General features: G+C 38.2%; 1 protein-coding gene across 8 annotated transcripts in view; it reads left to right on the top strand.

Moving 5' to 3' along the window:
- Window positions 1-17018, top strand: part of DLGAP1 (DLG associated protein 1) — a 400895-nt gene that overhangs the window by 264178 nt on the left and 119699 nt on the right. For all 8 annotated transcript variants that reach the window (XM_054285394.1, XM_054285396.1, XM_054285398.1 and 5 more), the window contains 2 exons: window positions 718-1743; window positions 15473-15687. In XM_054285394.1, the coding sequence (XP_054141369.1) occupies window positions 790-1743; window positions 15473-15687 (1169 nt within the window). In that variant the 5' untranslated portion in view covers window positions 718-789. The remainder of the gene's footprint in view (window positions 1-717; window positions 1744-15472; window positions 15688-17018) is intronic.

Below are 17018 nucleotides of genomic sequence, written 5' to 3'. Positions count from 1 at the left end.
GGTTTTTTTTTAGTGAGTAGGAGCCAGAAAATAGTAAATACAAGCCCTACAGACATATAGGATGTTAAATAGTTGTTTAGCTTTGTTTTGACAGTTAGTGTAATTTATTGTTATTTTACTCTTAATTTGAAAAGAACTTATGGAAATAATGTCTTGCTGTTGCCTTGAGATTATTACAGTCCAGGCTGACGACATGGAGATTGAGTAAAAATAGGAGATTGAGTAAAAGGAGATTGAGTAAAAATATTCATTGAAGTGAGAGAAAGATTTCCCATTAATTGCACCATGCTTTGAGTTTGGCCCAAAGAATCCCAGAAAGTGTGAAATTAAAGAAAATGTATTTTTTAATGTGTCCATTTGGCCTTGAGAACTTGCATATGGGCAGTTAAGGAATCCTGGTAGGTCCCTGTCCATGAATGTTTTCAGGACTGAGGTTATGGAGTAGAGGTCACAATACCTATCTTGCTTTTCGTATTGGAAACATTGCCTTATGTCTGTTTGCAGCTAATGGAACGAGATAACTTTTCTTGTGTACTACTTAGGTATCCTTATCACCATGCTGGATGTGGGAAAGATTAAAGGATAAAAAGAGTCTGAGAATGTTTAGTTTTTTCCAGTTACTTTTGCAACAAGAAACAAAGAATGTTAAGTGTGCACATGCTGTTTATTCTCTCAGCTCGAATATCTTATGTGTTCTGTTGTATTTCTTTCTTTTAGGCCTTTCTCTGAGTTCTGCCTGTCGCACAGCCATACATATTAGATGACTTTGGGACTCGTTTTCCACCAAGGATGAAGGGATTATCCGGCAGCCGCAGTCACCACCACGGGGTTGCCTGTGACCCTGCGTGTGACAGCCTGCCACACCACCAGGACAGGAAGCCATACTTGTTAAACCCGGTGGAGCCCCACCCCGCAGACCACCCTTACTACACTCAAAGGAACTCTTTCCAGGCCGAGTGCATGGTGCCCTACAACGATCAGATTGCCAGCAGCACGTTTCCCCGGAGGCATTACAGCTCCCACCACGAACTCAAGGACGAGTGTGCTCTGGTTCCCCACGGAACTGCCAACAAGACCAACCGCATTCCTGCCAACCTCTTGGACCAGTTTGAGCGGCAGCTGCCCCTGAATCGGGATGGCTACCACACTCTGCAGTACAAGCGAACTGCCATGGAGCACCGCAGCGACAGCCCGGGCAGGATCCGGCACCTGGTTCACTCTGTCCAAAAGCTCTTCACCAAGTCCCACTCGCTGGAAGGACCATCCAAGGGGAGCGTCAATGGGGGGAAAGCGAGCCCGGAGGAGTCACAGACGATGAGGTATGGGAAGCGCAGCAAGAGTAAGGAAAGGCGATCAGAAGGTAAGCCCAGATCCAATGCATCAGGATGGTGGAGTTCAGATGACAACTTGGACAATGATGTTTGCATTTATCATGGTCCCAGTGGGGTCATGACCATGGGAAGATGCCCCGATCGCTCTTCTTCCCAATACTTTATGGAAGCCTATAACACTATTAGCGAGCATACTGTGAAGTCCTCCAGAAGCAATAATGATGTCAAATGCTCTACCTGTGCAAACCTGCCTGTGAATTTGGACTCCCAATTAATGAAGAAAAGCTCTTGGTCCTCTACATTAACCGTGAGCAGAGCCCGTGAAGTTTACCAGAAAGCATCAGTTAACATGGACCAGACAGTGGTGAAGGCAGAGACGTGCCAGCAGGAACGGTCATGTCAGTACCTCCAGGTACAGTGTGGAGAACTGGTTGCTGTTAACTGTGCTCTGCCTTGTCTCAGGTGTTTGTGGGGGATGGAGGTTTGCTCTGATGTCCCAACTTTCCCCAGAGGTCACTGATCACCAAACAAGGGGTTCTACTACTAAAATTAAAAATATATCAGCTTTTTTGGGGTTTTTTTTTGGTTTTTTGGTCCAGAATTCAGTATTTCAAAGTAATGGTTCATGTTAGAACAGGATTAATTTTTTTTTTTCATGTGGGAAAAATAAGACCTTTCTGTGTACCTTTTGAATTTATAAGGCTGTCACAGTAGGGGTATGGGGAATTTGATGTTTTAGTGCTTTCATTTAGCATTGCAATGTCAATTAACTGAGTGTTACCAGGATACAAATTCTTTGATTTCTGTAATTTCAATTTTGCTTTCATTTAGTGCTCATTTTTTAAGAAAGCTTTTGAGACCCTTTTGAGAAACTATGGGGTACCTTAATGCTTTCTCCAGCAGGAAAACAGCCTACTTTTCTTTTTGCCATAGAATATAAATTCTCTTAAAACAGTTATTGTAACGTGTCCAGATTTGTTTATCAGGCTATTCCTCTTTTTTATGGCTCTGAGTCAAAAATAAAAAAATCAAAAGGTTGAAATTATTGCTTGTTCTGATTATACATTTTAGGAGTACATCACCTACTCCCTCACAAGCTGTTTGCAGTTAATACAGCGTCACTATTTTTCACCAGTATTGTATCTTTAAATGTCAAGAATCAGATGTCTCCTCTTGGAGCTATCATACTGCCGGTGAATGTTTGTGGCAGGAACATGGATCAGAAAATATTAAAACTGTTTCATTCTTAGGAGAACTGTGGATAGCTTTTATGCGCTTTAAAAGAAGCACTTATGGCACATCTAAGTGTGTGTGTAAGATGGAACAACGTTGCACAGAGAAGAGAGAAGACCATGAGGAAAAAAGAGGTTTGCTAAGATGATTCGGTTTCATTTTAATGTAGTGGGCTCTTTTCTATTTGTATAGAACTGTAGCAGGTTCTCTCATATGGGTGCTTTAATGAGACAGTCAGCTTCCACATTCTGTTGTTTAAGTCAGTATGCAGAGAAAGCGTAGGACTGAGGCATCAGCATTTAAAAATTGATCTTAAAACGTTTTATGGAGTGTCGTGCAAAATAATTTTGATTACCAGACTCTGGGATGCTAAGTCTTAAATGTAAAGGAATGGAAATGTATATTTTCTATCAGTAGTTTAGGAGAGTGGGGTGGGGGAGAGGGGGCAATACAAATGCTCAGTGTGTTTACAGATCTGCATATGGGCTGGGGAGGGAGAGGGGTTTCAAAATAGCCTCAGGTTGCAACCTTTTGAGCTTTTGTGGGTTTTTTATTAAGTATATTTTATGTGAATTTTGTGAGTAAGAAGAAATCATAACTTTAGGCTTGAGTGCTGTGGTTACTTTGAACCCTGAGATTTTTCTTGTTGGTATTTTTGTTTACTCCTTCAGCCTTCTCTTGGGTTTAGATAAAATAGCTGACAGTTCAGTATGTGACCAGATGGCTAGAAAAGAGTGAAAAACTGTGCCAGCATCAGCTTTAAATGAACACCTCCATAGGGACCTTTAGATAATGTTTAACTGACAGGAATAGACTCCTCAAGTGGAATTAGAGGACATTATCTGTGTCTGTATGAAAATATGTCCAACAATTGTCAAGGGCAAGAATAACTAAATTCTCACTTAGAATCACTACTTCTCACTGTGTTTCCCATTCTGTATCAGTTTTCACTTAATTTTGTTTTATTCTTTCTAATTGCATGCCATTGTAAAATCAAGGGAAATATAATTAGTTTAAAACTGTTTCTTTTTTTTAAGGAGAATCTTAACCAGGCATCAGTTAACATTGGAAGTAATATTCAAACAGAGTACAGTAGATTTGAGGAAGCAGGTCAGGATTATTCTTCTCTCTTGGCAGCTTGAAGGGATGACAAATGCATGTAGGTATTTAAAAAGTCAGTCTATTTTGAATGCATCCCCTTGCTTTTCTCTTCACTATATCACTTATCTTTATACACTGCGAGCCCTTTGGGGCTTGTACTTTGTTCCCTTTTGTGTTTCCACAATGCACAGCACAATGGGACACAGAACCCAATTGAAGCCCTTTGTCTGTCCTGCAATATAAATATATATTAACAGCAGCAGAGTTTCACTCTGTTAGTGAGTTGTAGAGTTACTCTGTGCATCTGCTATTTCCAGGTGCACTTCTCATTATTGCACCAAAAGGCTGGTGTCCTGTGTTAGAACAATTGGAAAGGCACAAAATAAGATGAAAGCTGCAAATTCACAACAACACTGGACAACCCTGATCATTTAATTTCATTGTCATGATGCTTCTTTGTTGCTTTCTATAACTCACTAAATGTCAAATAGATTTATCAACTTGTTTGTAATTTAATTTGTCTGTGGTCCAGGACATAAACTCTCAGGACATAAACTCTGATCATTCAAAGAGCAGCTACTTGTTCATGCAATCTCTTCTTGTCACAGTATCTGAATTCAATGAAGGAGTGACTTTTTTCCAACTCAAGGAACTCAGGATAATTTTCTTTATCCTGATAGATCTGAGTATATCAGAGATCACATGTGATATTGACTTCACATTTGTTTGTAAGGGCTTTTATCACAAAAGTATCTGCATGAATTCTCAGTGTGAAGACATAGAAATAACAAACAATTATTTCACTTGCTGTGATATTTTCCACTTAACTGTTCTGTGGAAGGTGTTGGCAGTAATTACTATTACAGATGGGCTTATTTCTCATAATTTGGAATTTGGATCAAGTGCAGAGTCTTCTGCATTATATTGTCTTTCTTTACCCCACCAGGCTCCACTTCCAGCCCTGCTGCTGAGGCACAGTGTCCATCATTGGAGTTCTAGGGGAGGCTGGGGTCTACACTGTGCATCTTCAGAAACAGATATTGTCCTAGAATAGTCTAAAGACTGTCAAGCTAATCTTTACCTCTTACCCACATTTTGGAAATGGAATTGCATTTTTATCTTCTATTTCTCTTTTCAAGAGTGAGCAGCTGGATAGTAGAAAGATAAGGTTCTTTTTATGAGCTGATTTTTATTTCAGGAAAGTGTTATTTGATCCAGCTTTACAGTTGGACTACTGCGAAGGATGGTGAGAAGGAATTGTTCATGTTTTATCAAAATGCTTCTTCAAGATGGTTTCCCTCCCTTGAAAGAAAAAAATTTAAGGCAGTGGACAGCCTCTACTTCTCTGCTAGCTTCTGCTCTGGAAAAAAAATTAACCAAACTATCAAAGACAACATGTAAGCAGCAGTCCTTTGCTGCAAACAATAGGATCTAAATACACGGGGAGATATTTCTGACACTCTTGTTTTCTATGAATTCATGATTTTTGGAGCTAATCGTGTATCAAATACACTGCAGAGTTTGTCTCTGATTACAGTTTTGCCATTTAATGTTCCCTGTAATTACCATTCCTGTTGACCTTGGTCCATTCGTTAAGAGACTGAGAAAAATACAAAGAATGAGGCTTTTCAGATTAATTTTATTTTCTCATATGGGTCAGTCATAAGTTTTCTTTTCATTGCAACTGATGAGACTCATATCAGTTGTGTCAGACACTTGAGGCTAAGGATGGAAATTTTACTTCTGAAAACTGAAGCACAGAAGGTGGAGGCAACTATGCAGTCATTCAGCCTCCACATTTGCTTTGCTTGTCCTTGGGTGGGATACTGTGAGAAATACTATTAAAAATATAAACCAAGTTTCTGGGTGCAATAAGAATTTTCCAGTGACCAAGGGTTCTGGTTAGTACTGCACTCAGTTTCCAGGGTGAAGGTTGCCTGTGATGTGCCTTGGTACACAGTGTGTAGTGCTGAGAAACTCATTATCCAAATGACTTGTTCTCCAGTCTCAGGACAAGGCACAGTCTCTTAGGAAAGCTGAGTTCCAGCCACAGCCAGCCTCTTTTTGTTGTCTGTGTCCTTCCATGACCAAATAGACCTAAAGGTCAGGATGCTAATAAGGACCAGTCAGTGTAATGTGATTTGTTAACATGGTGCCTTACACTTCAAAGTGCTTATCCTTATGACACAGCAATTTATGCTAGATCTGTTATACTAAGTTTATCTATGCAAGTTTTTCTTCATTTTCAGTTTGTGTTTTCCTCATTTATGGTGTTTGCATTTCAGATGCAACTACCATATTCAAATTAATCTTCCAGAATATCTTTACATATATAAATGGAAGTTGTATTAACATCCATTAATATAGATCTTCTATTTTTCATGTATCTGATTACTTTTTTGGCTCATATTCCATTATAAATTGAAAATTAATGAAGCACATGTTATTTCTCTTTCAATTTTTCAGTCAGAACTACAAAGTATATGAGGTATAAGTTTCAAGGGTTTTTTTTTATAGATTAGGCACAAAACAGCTTATTTACAATTTGTATATTACTAACAGATAACTCCATTAAACTGGCATCTTGGTTGTTTAGCCTACCAAAGGCAAACCCACCCAAGATGTGATTGCTATACTGAGAGAAATATGTTGGAGAGTATTTCAATATACTCATCTTCCTCATCTTTGCAATCCTTCAATTTAACTAAAAAACAAAACAAAAACAACAAAAAAAACAACCAAAATTGTTAGCTGTGTTGGTGATCATGATCCTGCCACTTATTTCACCTTAACAACTGGTGTGTTCTTATTTGCTTAATTGAAAGCTGTGCTGACCTTTGGTGTCTTGAGTCATGGGGGCCTCCTAAGTACAAAGAGAGCTCTTCAACAGCAATTTCAGCCGCAACTTTATCTGCCAATGTTCTGTAATTTTCTGTCCTTTTGTTTTATTGCCATCCTGTAACTTTTAAGTATTGAATGTACTGGCACTGACCTTACTTTTTCCAGATTAACTTGAATTACTGTCAGTTCATTCTGTTAGCATCCTTCCTTTCTAACAGTACCTCCATTAATGAACACAATTCTGGCAACTGGAACCTGTTGCTGGCATACCATTTATAGGATTTAGCAACCTACTTGGGTGACACTACATTACATATACTGTTAGGTCAGAAATGTTCACTAAAATTATGGCTGCGCATAACAGCTGGCATTTGGTATCTATTTCGGTTCCTTCACGGATAAGGTTTGTTTCAATCATGAATCTGATTCCTCCCTGTAGCCTTAAATATTTGGAGTATTCCAATCTTAGTCTTTTCAGTAATTTCACTGTAAAAAAACCCCCAAGAGTAAAACAAGAAATCTTCAAGACAAGTCAAGTCCAGCAAAGAGGATCATTTCAATCTGCCTCTGAGTTTGAAACCTTAACTTTTATTGAGGAAACACATGAAAAATGTGGGAAAGAAAACACTGGGCAATGATACATTTTCCTCAGTCAGTGCAAAGTAATAAAGAGTATTTCCCTTCATCCAGTTATTGGGTTGGGGTTTTGTGCTTGTTTCAAGAATGGAATTCACAGGATAGATCTTGAGTGAGGAAATACTACAGTGCCAGAATAGTGGTTTGAGCTGGGTTATCTGGCCAAGTTTTTGTTTTGCTTTACAAATGCTCTGCACAGGTGAGCTTCTGTCACTAGTGAATTAAGCAATGAGAACATCAATCTGTTGTGTTTGTCCTTTCATCCTCTTACCCTGAAACTGTGCAATGAACTGTCTTCTCTGGGCTTCTGATACATATGTATTTCTCTCACCAAAGACTAAGAAATGTGTCAAACAGTTGGATTAGGCATTGTGACAGTTCTGAAGGGCCAGGGCTTCCAAATAGTCTCTGAATTGTGTCCAGGAGTCTTTTCTGCAAATAAGTTTGTGTCTAATTTTGCTTTGCTGACACAACCCCAGCCTGCTAACCAGTTTGTCAGGAAAGCTTTGAGGTTTCCTGGTCTGTAGCAATTCAGTTTCCAGCAGATGAGAGTCAAGACTATGACCTTGATTTCATATCCTATGGGACACTACTGTAGAGCACAGATGACCTTTTGGTGACCATTTGGAGTTGCTGAGAAGACACTCTATGATGTTCTGGAACCAGGACAGTTTCCTTACAGCCAAATCAAAGCTTATTTCACAGGTATATAGCATTGCTGTAATCTCAAAGAAATCATTGTGAAAGTGTCAGTGAAGTGTCTGCTGGCCACTAAAATGTGACAGAAGCCAAGAGCCAGCAGGAGATGGCAGTTTAAGGGCATCACTTAGAGCTGCTGCCTGTGAGAGTACATTAGCAAAGCACCAGAGATTACTGAGTTACAGTCAGCCAAAAGAAACAGCATAAGGGCTGCTTCTCAAAATGCTCTCCCCAACACATCTGTTTTCTTCCAAGGATACGGATTCAGCTACATGTTCTCCACCCACTAGTCAGTTTCCTGCTGTCTGCTTGATAGCAGACTTGTGCCTGTGTGCAGTGAAAGAAGGGTAAAATGGCATCTCATCTAACAGTATTGCTTTGGATGCCGACCAGTCACTGTGTGCAGCTGTTGAAGTGACTCACCACAAAAGGAGATACAAAGAAGAAAGGAACATTTCTCTGCTGCTGGTCATTGAAAGTGTCCTTTCAAGGATTAGTATTTGTGTTAGCAGTCGTCCTGTCTCCTTAATTGGCCAAAAAAGCATGTATCGTCATAACCAATGGCACTGAATGCTTCAAGGGTACTGCGAAAGATGAGAACGAATGTCTGCCCTCTGCCACTGGAGGATATCATCCATGAGTATCACTGAAGCAGCTCTAGTTTGAGGTCCTGGCCAAGGTCCTGCTCTGTGACCTTCAGTGATGTTCACCTCAGCAATGGACGTGCTGGTTGCTGTTTGACTTCCTTTCTGCAGAAGGTGTTTATGGGTGGCAAATGTGCGAGGCAGTGAATGGAATCATTGTATCGGCGTGCCCCTCTTCGTGGTTGGTTGGACTTTTACACATAAAGCAGAAGGAGAAATATTTGTCTGGAATCAAGACATGGTAATTTCATTTAGAAGACACTCATTCCTCATCATGGAAGAGAATGTGAATCAGATTGACAAGCCAATGGTCAAGACACCTTTTGGTGAATGGGCATCGTAAACTTGAAGAATTTTTTTCTATTGGCTGACTGTCTCAGGATTCATACTGGTTTAGAAGACTTTCCAAACTACTGTTTTGTCAAGGAAGATTTCAGTTCTTCACCCTGTTTGTTCAGGTTTGATGCAAGGGGTGGGCACAGGATAGAGGAAGTAATGCTCTGTCTTGGACAGGTCTTTGTTCTGGTGTTAATTCCTTTCTTGTAAAAAAATATGGAGATAAGTCAGCTAAATTGAACTAATTTATTAGTAGAACATGGTTGCTCCAATAGTACAAGCTAAAGCAAATGTTGCTGCAGATACTGAGCATATTGAATTTATCCTAAATAAAGGAAACCCTCCTAACTGCCTTTTTGAAAATACTTAAGGTTCATTAAACATATATTTTTCTTTCTGCTTTCTAAGGCTTCCTTTTTTTTTTTTCCATACTTCAGTGATTCTTAACATATGCACACTGATAGAAAGAAATGTTACTCATCCTTATTGGTCTGATTAATTCAATATTCATGACTGCTGGGAATAGGCTCAGTAAGTGGAAGATGGCAATTGAAACTTCCTTTACAGCATGCAGAAGAGGCATAATAATGGCTAAGGAGACCAAATTGCATGGATTTGAAAAATCTGCACTGAGCAGTCATTAGGCATTGTTCTTCAGTTGTGTGCTTTCATTTCATTAAGTATTTGCATACTAATAGAAAGCTAAAGTTACAAGTCTACTGCTGTGAGTGATGGTTAGCCACTCCTTCCAGTCCTTTTGTTTACTTCTATAGTCATCCACATTGCTTTGGCAAAGCACAGGGAGAAGCTTTAATGATTTCAGCTGCAATAAGCCAAAGCAAACTAGAGATCAATAATGAATTTAATTTGCTATAGAGACAGTCTGTTTGCTATTTCATCCAGCAAGGTAAGTTAATGACTATTGGGGGGGGGGGGATTTAAAAATTTTAAAAATAAAGGAAATTAGATATTCTAATTGAGTTGGTTAGAAATTGGATTTTTAAAAAATGTTTTCTTACCCTTGCAATGACAATCTGGGCTTATTTCACATATTATTACATGTGGGCTTATCAAGTGAATATTTGAAAACTGTGAGGCCAGTATACCTGTTTGTTTTGTTTCTTTATTAGGGGTCCTAGGCTATCTATTAAAAAATCCAGCTCCTTTATATCAAAAAATGCATTAAAGGAAGTGACAAGTCAGTACAACCTGGCTAATGACAAAGTGTGAACACCTGCAGAGCAGCATAAATTTAGTTAAAGATTGGGACAGGTAATCAATACACTAAATGATGCTAAATCCAGTTAAGATGTTGGCCAGTAGCAGTACTTCATCTTTATAGTCTGCTCTGTTTACAAAAGAATATATCAGCCATTGAATCAAAAGAAAGAAATTGCTGTCAGGCTTAGTGTTCATACATGTAGCAATTTATTGCCAGGGGTTTGCTGAAGTTTTAAGTTTCAGTAAGCTGCATGGCTCAGAGGCCTTTGCTGAATATTTTCTATCTCTATTCAATTAGTAATGTTCTGTTTCACTATGCCTTTTGTGTAAGTGATGTACACTCTTGATTTCTAGGCTTGTACATGAGCTAAGATTTGTACATTGGATTTGATTGATTTCATGAGCTAAGCTTGTATATTTCTAAGATTTGTACATGAGCTTAAAAATTTAGAGAATGAAATGTTTCCAGGATCATTATTACTTTGATAGTGTGAATAATAATAGTTCAGTTTTAATAAAAACAATGTTCATTGTTAGATCTGAATTTAGGTCGTCCCCCTTTTTCATAAGAGTTAAAACAACCATGCAAATGATGTTCTCTCTTGATATTCTGATACTGGAAAAATTGTATTGCCAAGGTAATTGGATAATATGATTTTCTTAAAAGCATGAAACAGCTTTATCTCAAGTATGTCAATCTTAATCCCATTAATCCTCTAAGGCAGAAGATACAGTGCATTTGCACTTGTGTGACCTTGCAAGGCATAATATTGGTCATTCAAATAAAGTCAGAGCCTGTGGGAACATTTGTGCAGACCCCCTGACTTGAAAAAAATAAGAGAGCTGGAGGTTCACGTAGGCATTTCTCCCAGCATTTTTTCCAGATCAAGAGAAAAAATCACAGTGCAGGATGTGTAGTACCATATGTGTAGAAACAGAATGTATGAAATAATCTGATTGATTTTATTCTTGCAGTTTGCATTTTGGAGAGGGCTTTATGTTGTACTTTTTTTCTCGTAATATGAAACACTTTGTTGCGACAGTGAGCTGCACTGTCTGCATGAGCTGTTACAGCCACGTCTGTTGCAGCCAATACTTTTTAGGGACCAAAAAAGCACTCTGAAAATCAGGTCACTTCTTTTAGTAGGTATTTCTTGAGGTATTTGACTACAGGCACAGCAGTATTAAAATGCTGACATTGTTTTATCAGTCTGAAATGAAAGGAAATGCTGAGCTTTAAGGGTTGTTTGTCCTACTCAAGTAAGACACAGACAGACACCCTTTCATAAAAAGTATTGCAATTGTTAATACCTGAGACAGAACTTCTAAAATGTTTCTTTACCCTACAAATGCTCTTTATCAGTTATATGATGCCTAAACCAAATGTCAAAATCAGGGTTTCTTGCTCTTGTGAATGTAATGTAAGAAATAAGAAAAAAGAATATAAAGGGGAGCTGGACCCAAATTTTCATCTACAAAATCAATTATATACTGAAATTTTACTCTAAACAAACAAGCAATAAAAAGAGTAAAAACAATATTTAGAAAAAAACAAACTAGACGTAAATACCCCATGGTCAAACTTCAACTAAAATAGCTTTTTAATAAAATTTCCATTACATTCTTGTATTGCAGCTTTGTCTGGGCAGGCAAGATAGTTTGTACAAACACTCTGGATTCCTCAGTGAGTACTGTGAAATTAAAAGCATATCTGGGTTGGTATTTTAGTCTGTTCTCTGAATCTGGATGGCTTTTTAACCACAGCCATCCTTTTCTCTTCGGTACATATAGGGTTTACCCTTGAACCCATAATATGGAAATGGAAGTTGGGTCACTTTTGTGTTATTTCCTTTGGTTTTGCATGTGCAGGTGACTTCCAATAACCAAACCAGCCAGTGGGTTTCTGGCACTCCCTGAGACTGCTTTGTCCTGGTCTCTGTGTCATCAGCTCAGCTTTCTTTCTCTGCAGCTAGTGTTTTTTAAAAAGTGGAAAAGCTCCTAAAAAGATAGCTGTTGTTTTTCAGTGATTGCTCCCCTCACTGACAGGAGCAGAACTCAAACTGAGAACTTCCAATCACATCATACAAATTGAGGGACTAGTTCAATGCACTCAGACCTCATCATGGTACACAGTGTTTGCATGTGTAAATAGAAAGTTTTGGGGTAAATCCATTGCAACCAGCATTCAAAACTTGGCCTATTGCATCTGAATAATTTTGAGAAGCTTTGGGATAAAAGGTCTTGTACTTATATGTGGGGTTATTGATAACAGAACTCAATAATTCCAAAGTAAGAGTTTCCACAGTACCTATATCTCCTCACTTGTGTTGCACCTATTAACTATGGCATTAAATTTAATAGTGGATCTATTATTTTAGTAAAACTACAAGTGTTCAGTTTACCTGAATTATGGGTGCTGTATGAATATTGCAACTTTATCTCCCCTTAGTTTTTCTCCATTGAAGGCACCAACCTTAACAATACTCTAACATAGTTTGTTTAGTGCATTAAAGAATAATTTACAGACTTATCTCAATGAGAAAAAGCAAAGATCTTCAATTAAAGCAAAATGAATAAAATAATTAACAAGTCAAAGTTCATATCCTCTGAGACCTCACAGATTCTCTACATACTCTGACTTTGATATCTAGTAGCTACCTAAAAACTGATTGGGAATACACCAATAGAGGTTTTGAACTGCTGACTGAAGTCTGAGCATGGCATCAAAAAATGTCATCAGAGCTTGATTTTACTAAACCTGTCCTAAATTCTTTTTTGCATGAGTGATTTGAAAAGTCAAGGTTTTACACTGGCAAGCAGAAGCTGTAGGTTCCAAAATGTGGGGGAGAAGTGGTATGAATATAGATTGTATACTCACTGTGCAATGATGGAACTAGGAACTGTTCTAGGCCTGGAACTAATGCAAGAGTAAGACCTGAAAAAAATGTTATACTCTGTCTGTCATAAGTGGCTAAGGGAGGAATGTAAATACTCTGTGCTCTTCTATATCAAAAATCAAAATTGCTACTGAGTGTTACCTTCATTTTGAATGCATCAGCTGTCCAGACATGTTGTCTAGGCATAAACTTAGAAGCTACAGAATGGAAATATTTCTTCTTCTTTTTATTTTTTTTTAATGTGGGAAAATATTAGAGCTGTTCATTCAATCCTGTTCTTTCAGTAGATTTCATTAGTACTTGGTACTCTTAGTCTTAGTTAAAGCTTTACCCTTTCCCAGAATAATATTTCAAGTGTTGTTATGAGTATTTATTCTGTAATATCCTATAGATGCACAATTCTGCATATCATCATTCAGTAAGAAAACTGGACTTAGAACTATATTCCTGCCTAAAGGAACTTAGATTCTTGTAGCCCAGGAAAATAAATTTTAAAATAAGCCAAAAACCACACACACACAGAGCAAAAAACTGCCAAACCCACAACAGCAAACTTTGCATGCTGATGGAAGATAAGAATTGTAGAGCCATTAACTGAAGGGTATTTAAAGACAACATGGAAATTTACTTTTAAAAGGCACAAGGATAGAATTAGTTAAATAAAACATGGAGCATTTTGGAACAACTAAATCTTGAAAAGGAAGAGTGGGTCTTAAGAAAGAATATTGATAATGGTGCAATCTAGAGTAGATCTGCAGGGTTAAATCTTCAGTCTTTTAAGGAAAATACTGAACATCTAAGTGAGTTTCATGGCTGGACTTGACCAAGAGAGCATGGGGATAGCAGAACACAAGAGGAAAGAAGGACTGTTTGAGCCTGGCAGCTTAAGGAAGGCCCTAAATCATTATGTCAGAAGCAGGAAAAGAAAAATCAGTGAAGGAAGAAGGTTGGCATGGTCTTGGGTTTTGAAATCATCAGGAAACAAATCAAAGACATAGGCTGTGAATAGTTTAATTAATAAAATAGTATCATTAATTATAACTAGTAATAAGCCTATATGTGCTTAGGACCATTAAATAACTTTGTTCCTTTATATAGCACAGTGGCTTTAGGGTTGTAGTTTATAGCATTATAGATTGATAAAAGGCCATAAAAAGGCCATAAAAATTTATTTGCATTAACAGTAACATTTGAAAGGCCTTACAGCCTCTGGACTTACACTCATGCTTGTAGTGGGAATCAACAGCAAAGCCATTATCAAGCATTCCAATGTTTTAGTTTTGGTTGTCTAAACAAAATGTGCATGCCCTAGCTGAAATCTGCAGTGGGATTCACAAGATTCTCAGGTGAAGGTAAATGCTGATGAAAAACAAACTTCTCATAGAAAAGATTATTCTGGCAGGTGAGAGTATTTGTAAGTTGCAAGACAAATTTAGTAACCCGGATTCATGCCTCCTTATTTAATGTGGCTTGTAAGGTTTTCTGAGCATTATAGCTATGGCTGTTTTATAGAGTTGATTCACTGAGAAGGATCAGAGAAGCAGAAAACTAAAAATTCACAATAGCTTGTATTTAACACAATATTTGTTTAACTAAAAAACCCTTTTGAAGATTCACCTTTAGATAAAAATGATGTTTCTGCAAAACAGCTGCAAAGACCCTGCTCCGCTGCATGTTGTTTCTGCAGTTACAGGAAAGAGGAGGATGCTGGTTCATGTGGTCAGAAGCCCCAGGAGCAAAGGAAAGGAGACAATGGGAGGGCAAGAGCACTCTGCTCTTGGACTGTCCTTTGTTATGTCTTAAAATCTCATGAATGCACATTCCCACTGCTCCAGATTTCCAATACAAAGAAGGGACAGCACTGACTTCAGATCAAGAGAAATAATGCACATCATTAAGAAAAAGAAAAAGAAAGGAATAAAGGGTTGTAGGACTCAGAATTCAAAAGGAGGCTCACTGCAAGCTGCGGGTGTGTGGTTGCACTAATTAAGTTATAGAAGCAATACTAGTAAAATTTCACACTTGCAAACCTACTTTTGTGATAATTAGTGCATAGCTCCACTAATTTGAAATATATCTTGAGCCAAAATCATCCTGATGAGTGTTCCTGTGTACATTCTGTCAGAAAAGATTGTCATATATGGATTTGTATTTCAGCTTTTGTGCCTCCCCAAAGACATTCAATATGTTGAGCTGAACTAAAAATACTTTGATCTGGTTTATAAAGACTTTGAATGAAAATAGCTGAAAACACTCAAGATTTTACCAGTCCAGTATTAAACCTAACCAAGCCTTCTATGTCAGCATGTTTGCTAGAAGCTTCCCAGATGAGGAATGGAAAATAGCAGAGAACTCTGGAGGTGCTTGTGCCTCTGCAGGGTGAGAAGTGGGCCTCCACTGCAACAGCAACCCATGGTCAAATGAGACAAGAAAAGGCCTTTGGCCATCAGAGTTTTTGTTACGGCTCTGTTGTGGCTTACCAATGACATCAGGGAGGAGTGTGCTAACAAGAGAATTGTGTTCCTCATTTCAGGTTCCTCAAGATGAATGGAGTGGCTACACTCCACGAGGAAAAGATGACGAGATTCCCTGCCGCCGGATGCGCAGCGGCAGTTACATCAAAGCCATGGGCGATGATGACAGCGGAGACTCGGACACAAGCCCCAAGCCATCTCCAAAGATTGCTGCACGGAGAGAGAGTTATCTCAAGGCCACCCAGCCATCCCTTACCGAGCTCACCACCCTCAAGTAAGTCCAGGTTCTGCTCTATCACCTACAGCTCTTCATTAAGACATACATTTTCTATGTTTGCTTCTTCTCTTTACATTTTCTGTGTTTCCTATGTTTGTTTCTTCTCTTATTTCTAACTACCAGTTCAGGAACATATTTGAACCAGTGCGTTCCATCATGCTTATTTTAGCATGTTTTTTTTCCTTAACAAGAGTAAATCTGGGAGTGTATTTCAATGTTATTCTGAAAAGGAACCTGCACTATGAATTTGCAAAGTATTTTAACCTGTTAGTGTAAAGTGAGCATCCAGGTATGTACAGTAGGTGCACTCTTTGAATGCTTTGTTAAAATACAGCTTGGGCCTGCAAAAGCTTTGTGTAACTGTGTATTTATATATACTCAACATTTGAAATTAGACCTAAGATAGTCTTTGCAACTCAGGAGAGAACCTGACATTTAATTAAAAAGAGCAAAGACTATCTGAAAGTAGACAAACCCATGTTTTCCACTCAGAATTGCACTGTATTTTGTAGAGAACCAAAATTGAATTTTTAAAATTGTTTGTGAAAACTTTAGCCAAAAAGAATCATGAGTTTCTGGAGTTTTTTAAATGTCAGTATTTGGTTTTCCTTTATTTGGTCCTTTTAAAAAAGTCACCCAAATTGTCAGGAAAATTGCACAAATGGACAATTTTGTATTACTATTTTATTTTAATTGATTCTAAAATAGAAAGGTCCCTTAAAGCCAGAAAATTAATTATATCCATAAAAGAAAACAGTGTGGATTTAAAATCAACAATTGTTTCTGTCTTTTTTAAAATTCTTAGCTATAATAGTGAATCATAGTTCACTGGACCAAAAATAACCCAATCTTAGTATAACTTGCCTAAGGCTGTGGGTTTAAAATGGGGAGGAAAAATAAAAGGATCTCTATCTCTTCTAGTATCCATGATCAGTGACAAAAGATTCCTTCTGCATTTCCCTGATTAATTTCTTCTCCTTCCTTGTCCTCCTCTACCCCATTTTTTTCCAGAGACCTTATCTGAGAAGCAGATTTTAGCAAAAACTGTTTGATCCTTGTTAAGAATGTCATGCTTTGACATCAGTGATGAATAGGCCAGCAGAAAAAAGCAAGCTTACTGCAGCTCCCCATAGCAGCCTGCCTGAATTTGTCTCAAGGGAAGCCTGGGATTGCTTCTTCTCTGTCTTTCTATTAGTGACCAAAGGAGAAAGCAATCTCATTTTCTGCAGGGATTTTCATAATCTAGCTGGTTTTGCTCAAGGGATCCAGTGATTCCTTTCATCATCCAGAGGACTTTACCACATCCCTTCCTGAGCCAAAACTCCTCC

Source organism: Melozone crissalis, unplaced genomic scaffold (assembly GCF_028551555.1).
Source record: "Melozone crissalis strain CALT ecotype California unplaced genomic scaffold, PUWL_Pcris_2 ptg000042l_1, whole genome shotgun sequence".
In the NCBI taxonomy this organism is placed as follows: domain Eukaryota; kingdom Metazoa; phylum Chordata; class Aves; order Passeriformes; family Passerellidae; genus Melozone; species Melozone crissalis.
Note: the sequence above shows the minus strand (reverse complement) of the source record. Positions and strands in the feature narration are given on the sequence as shown.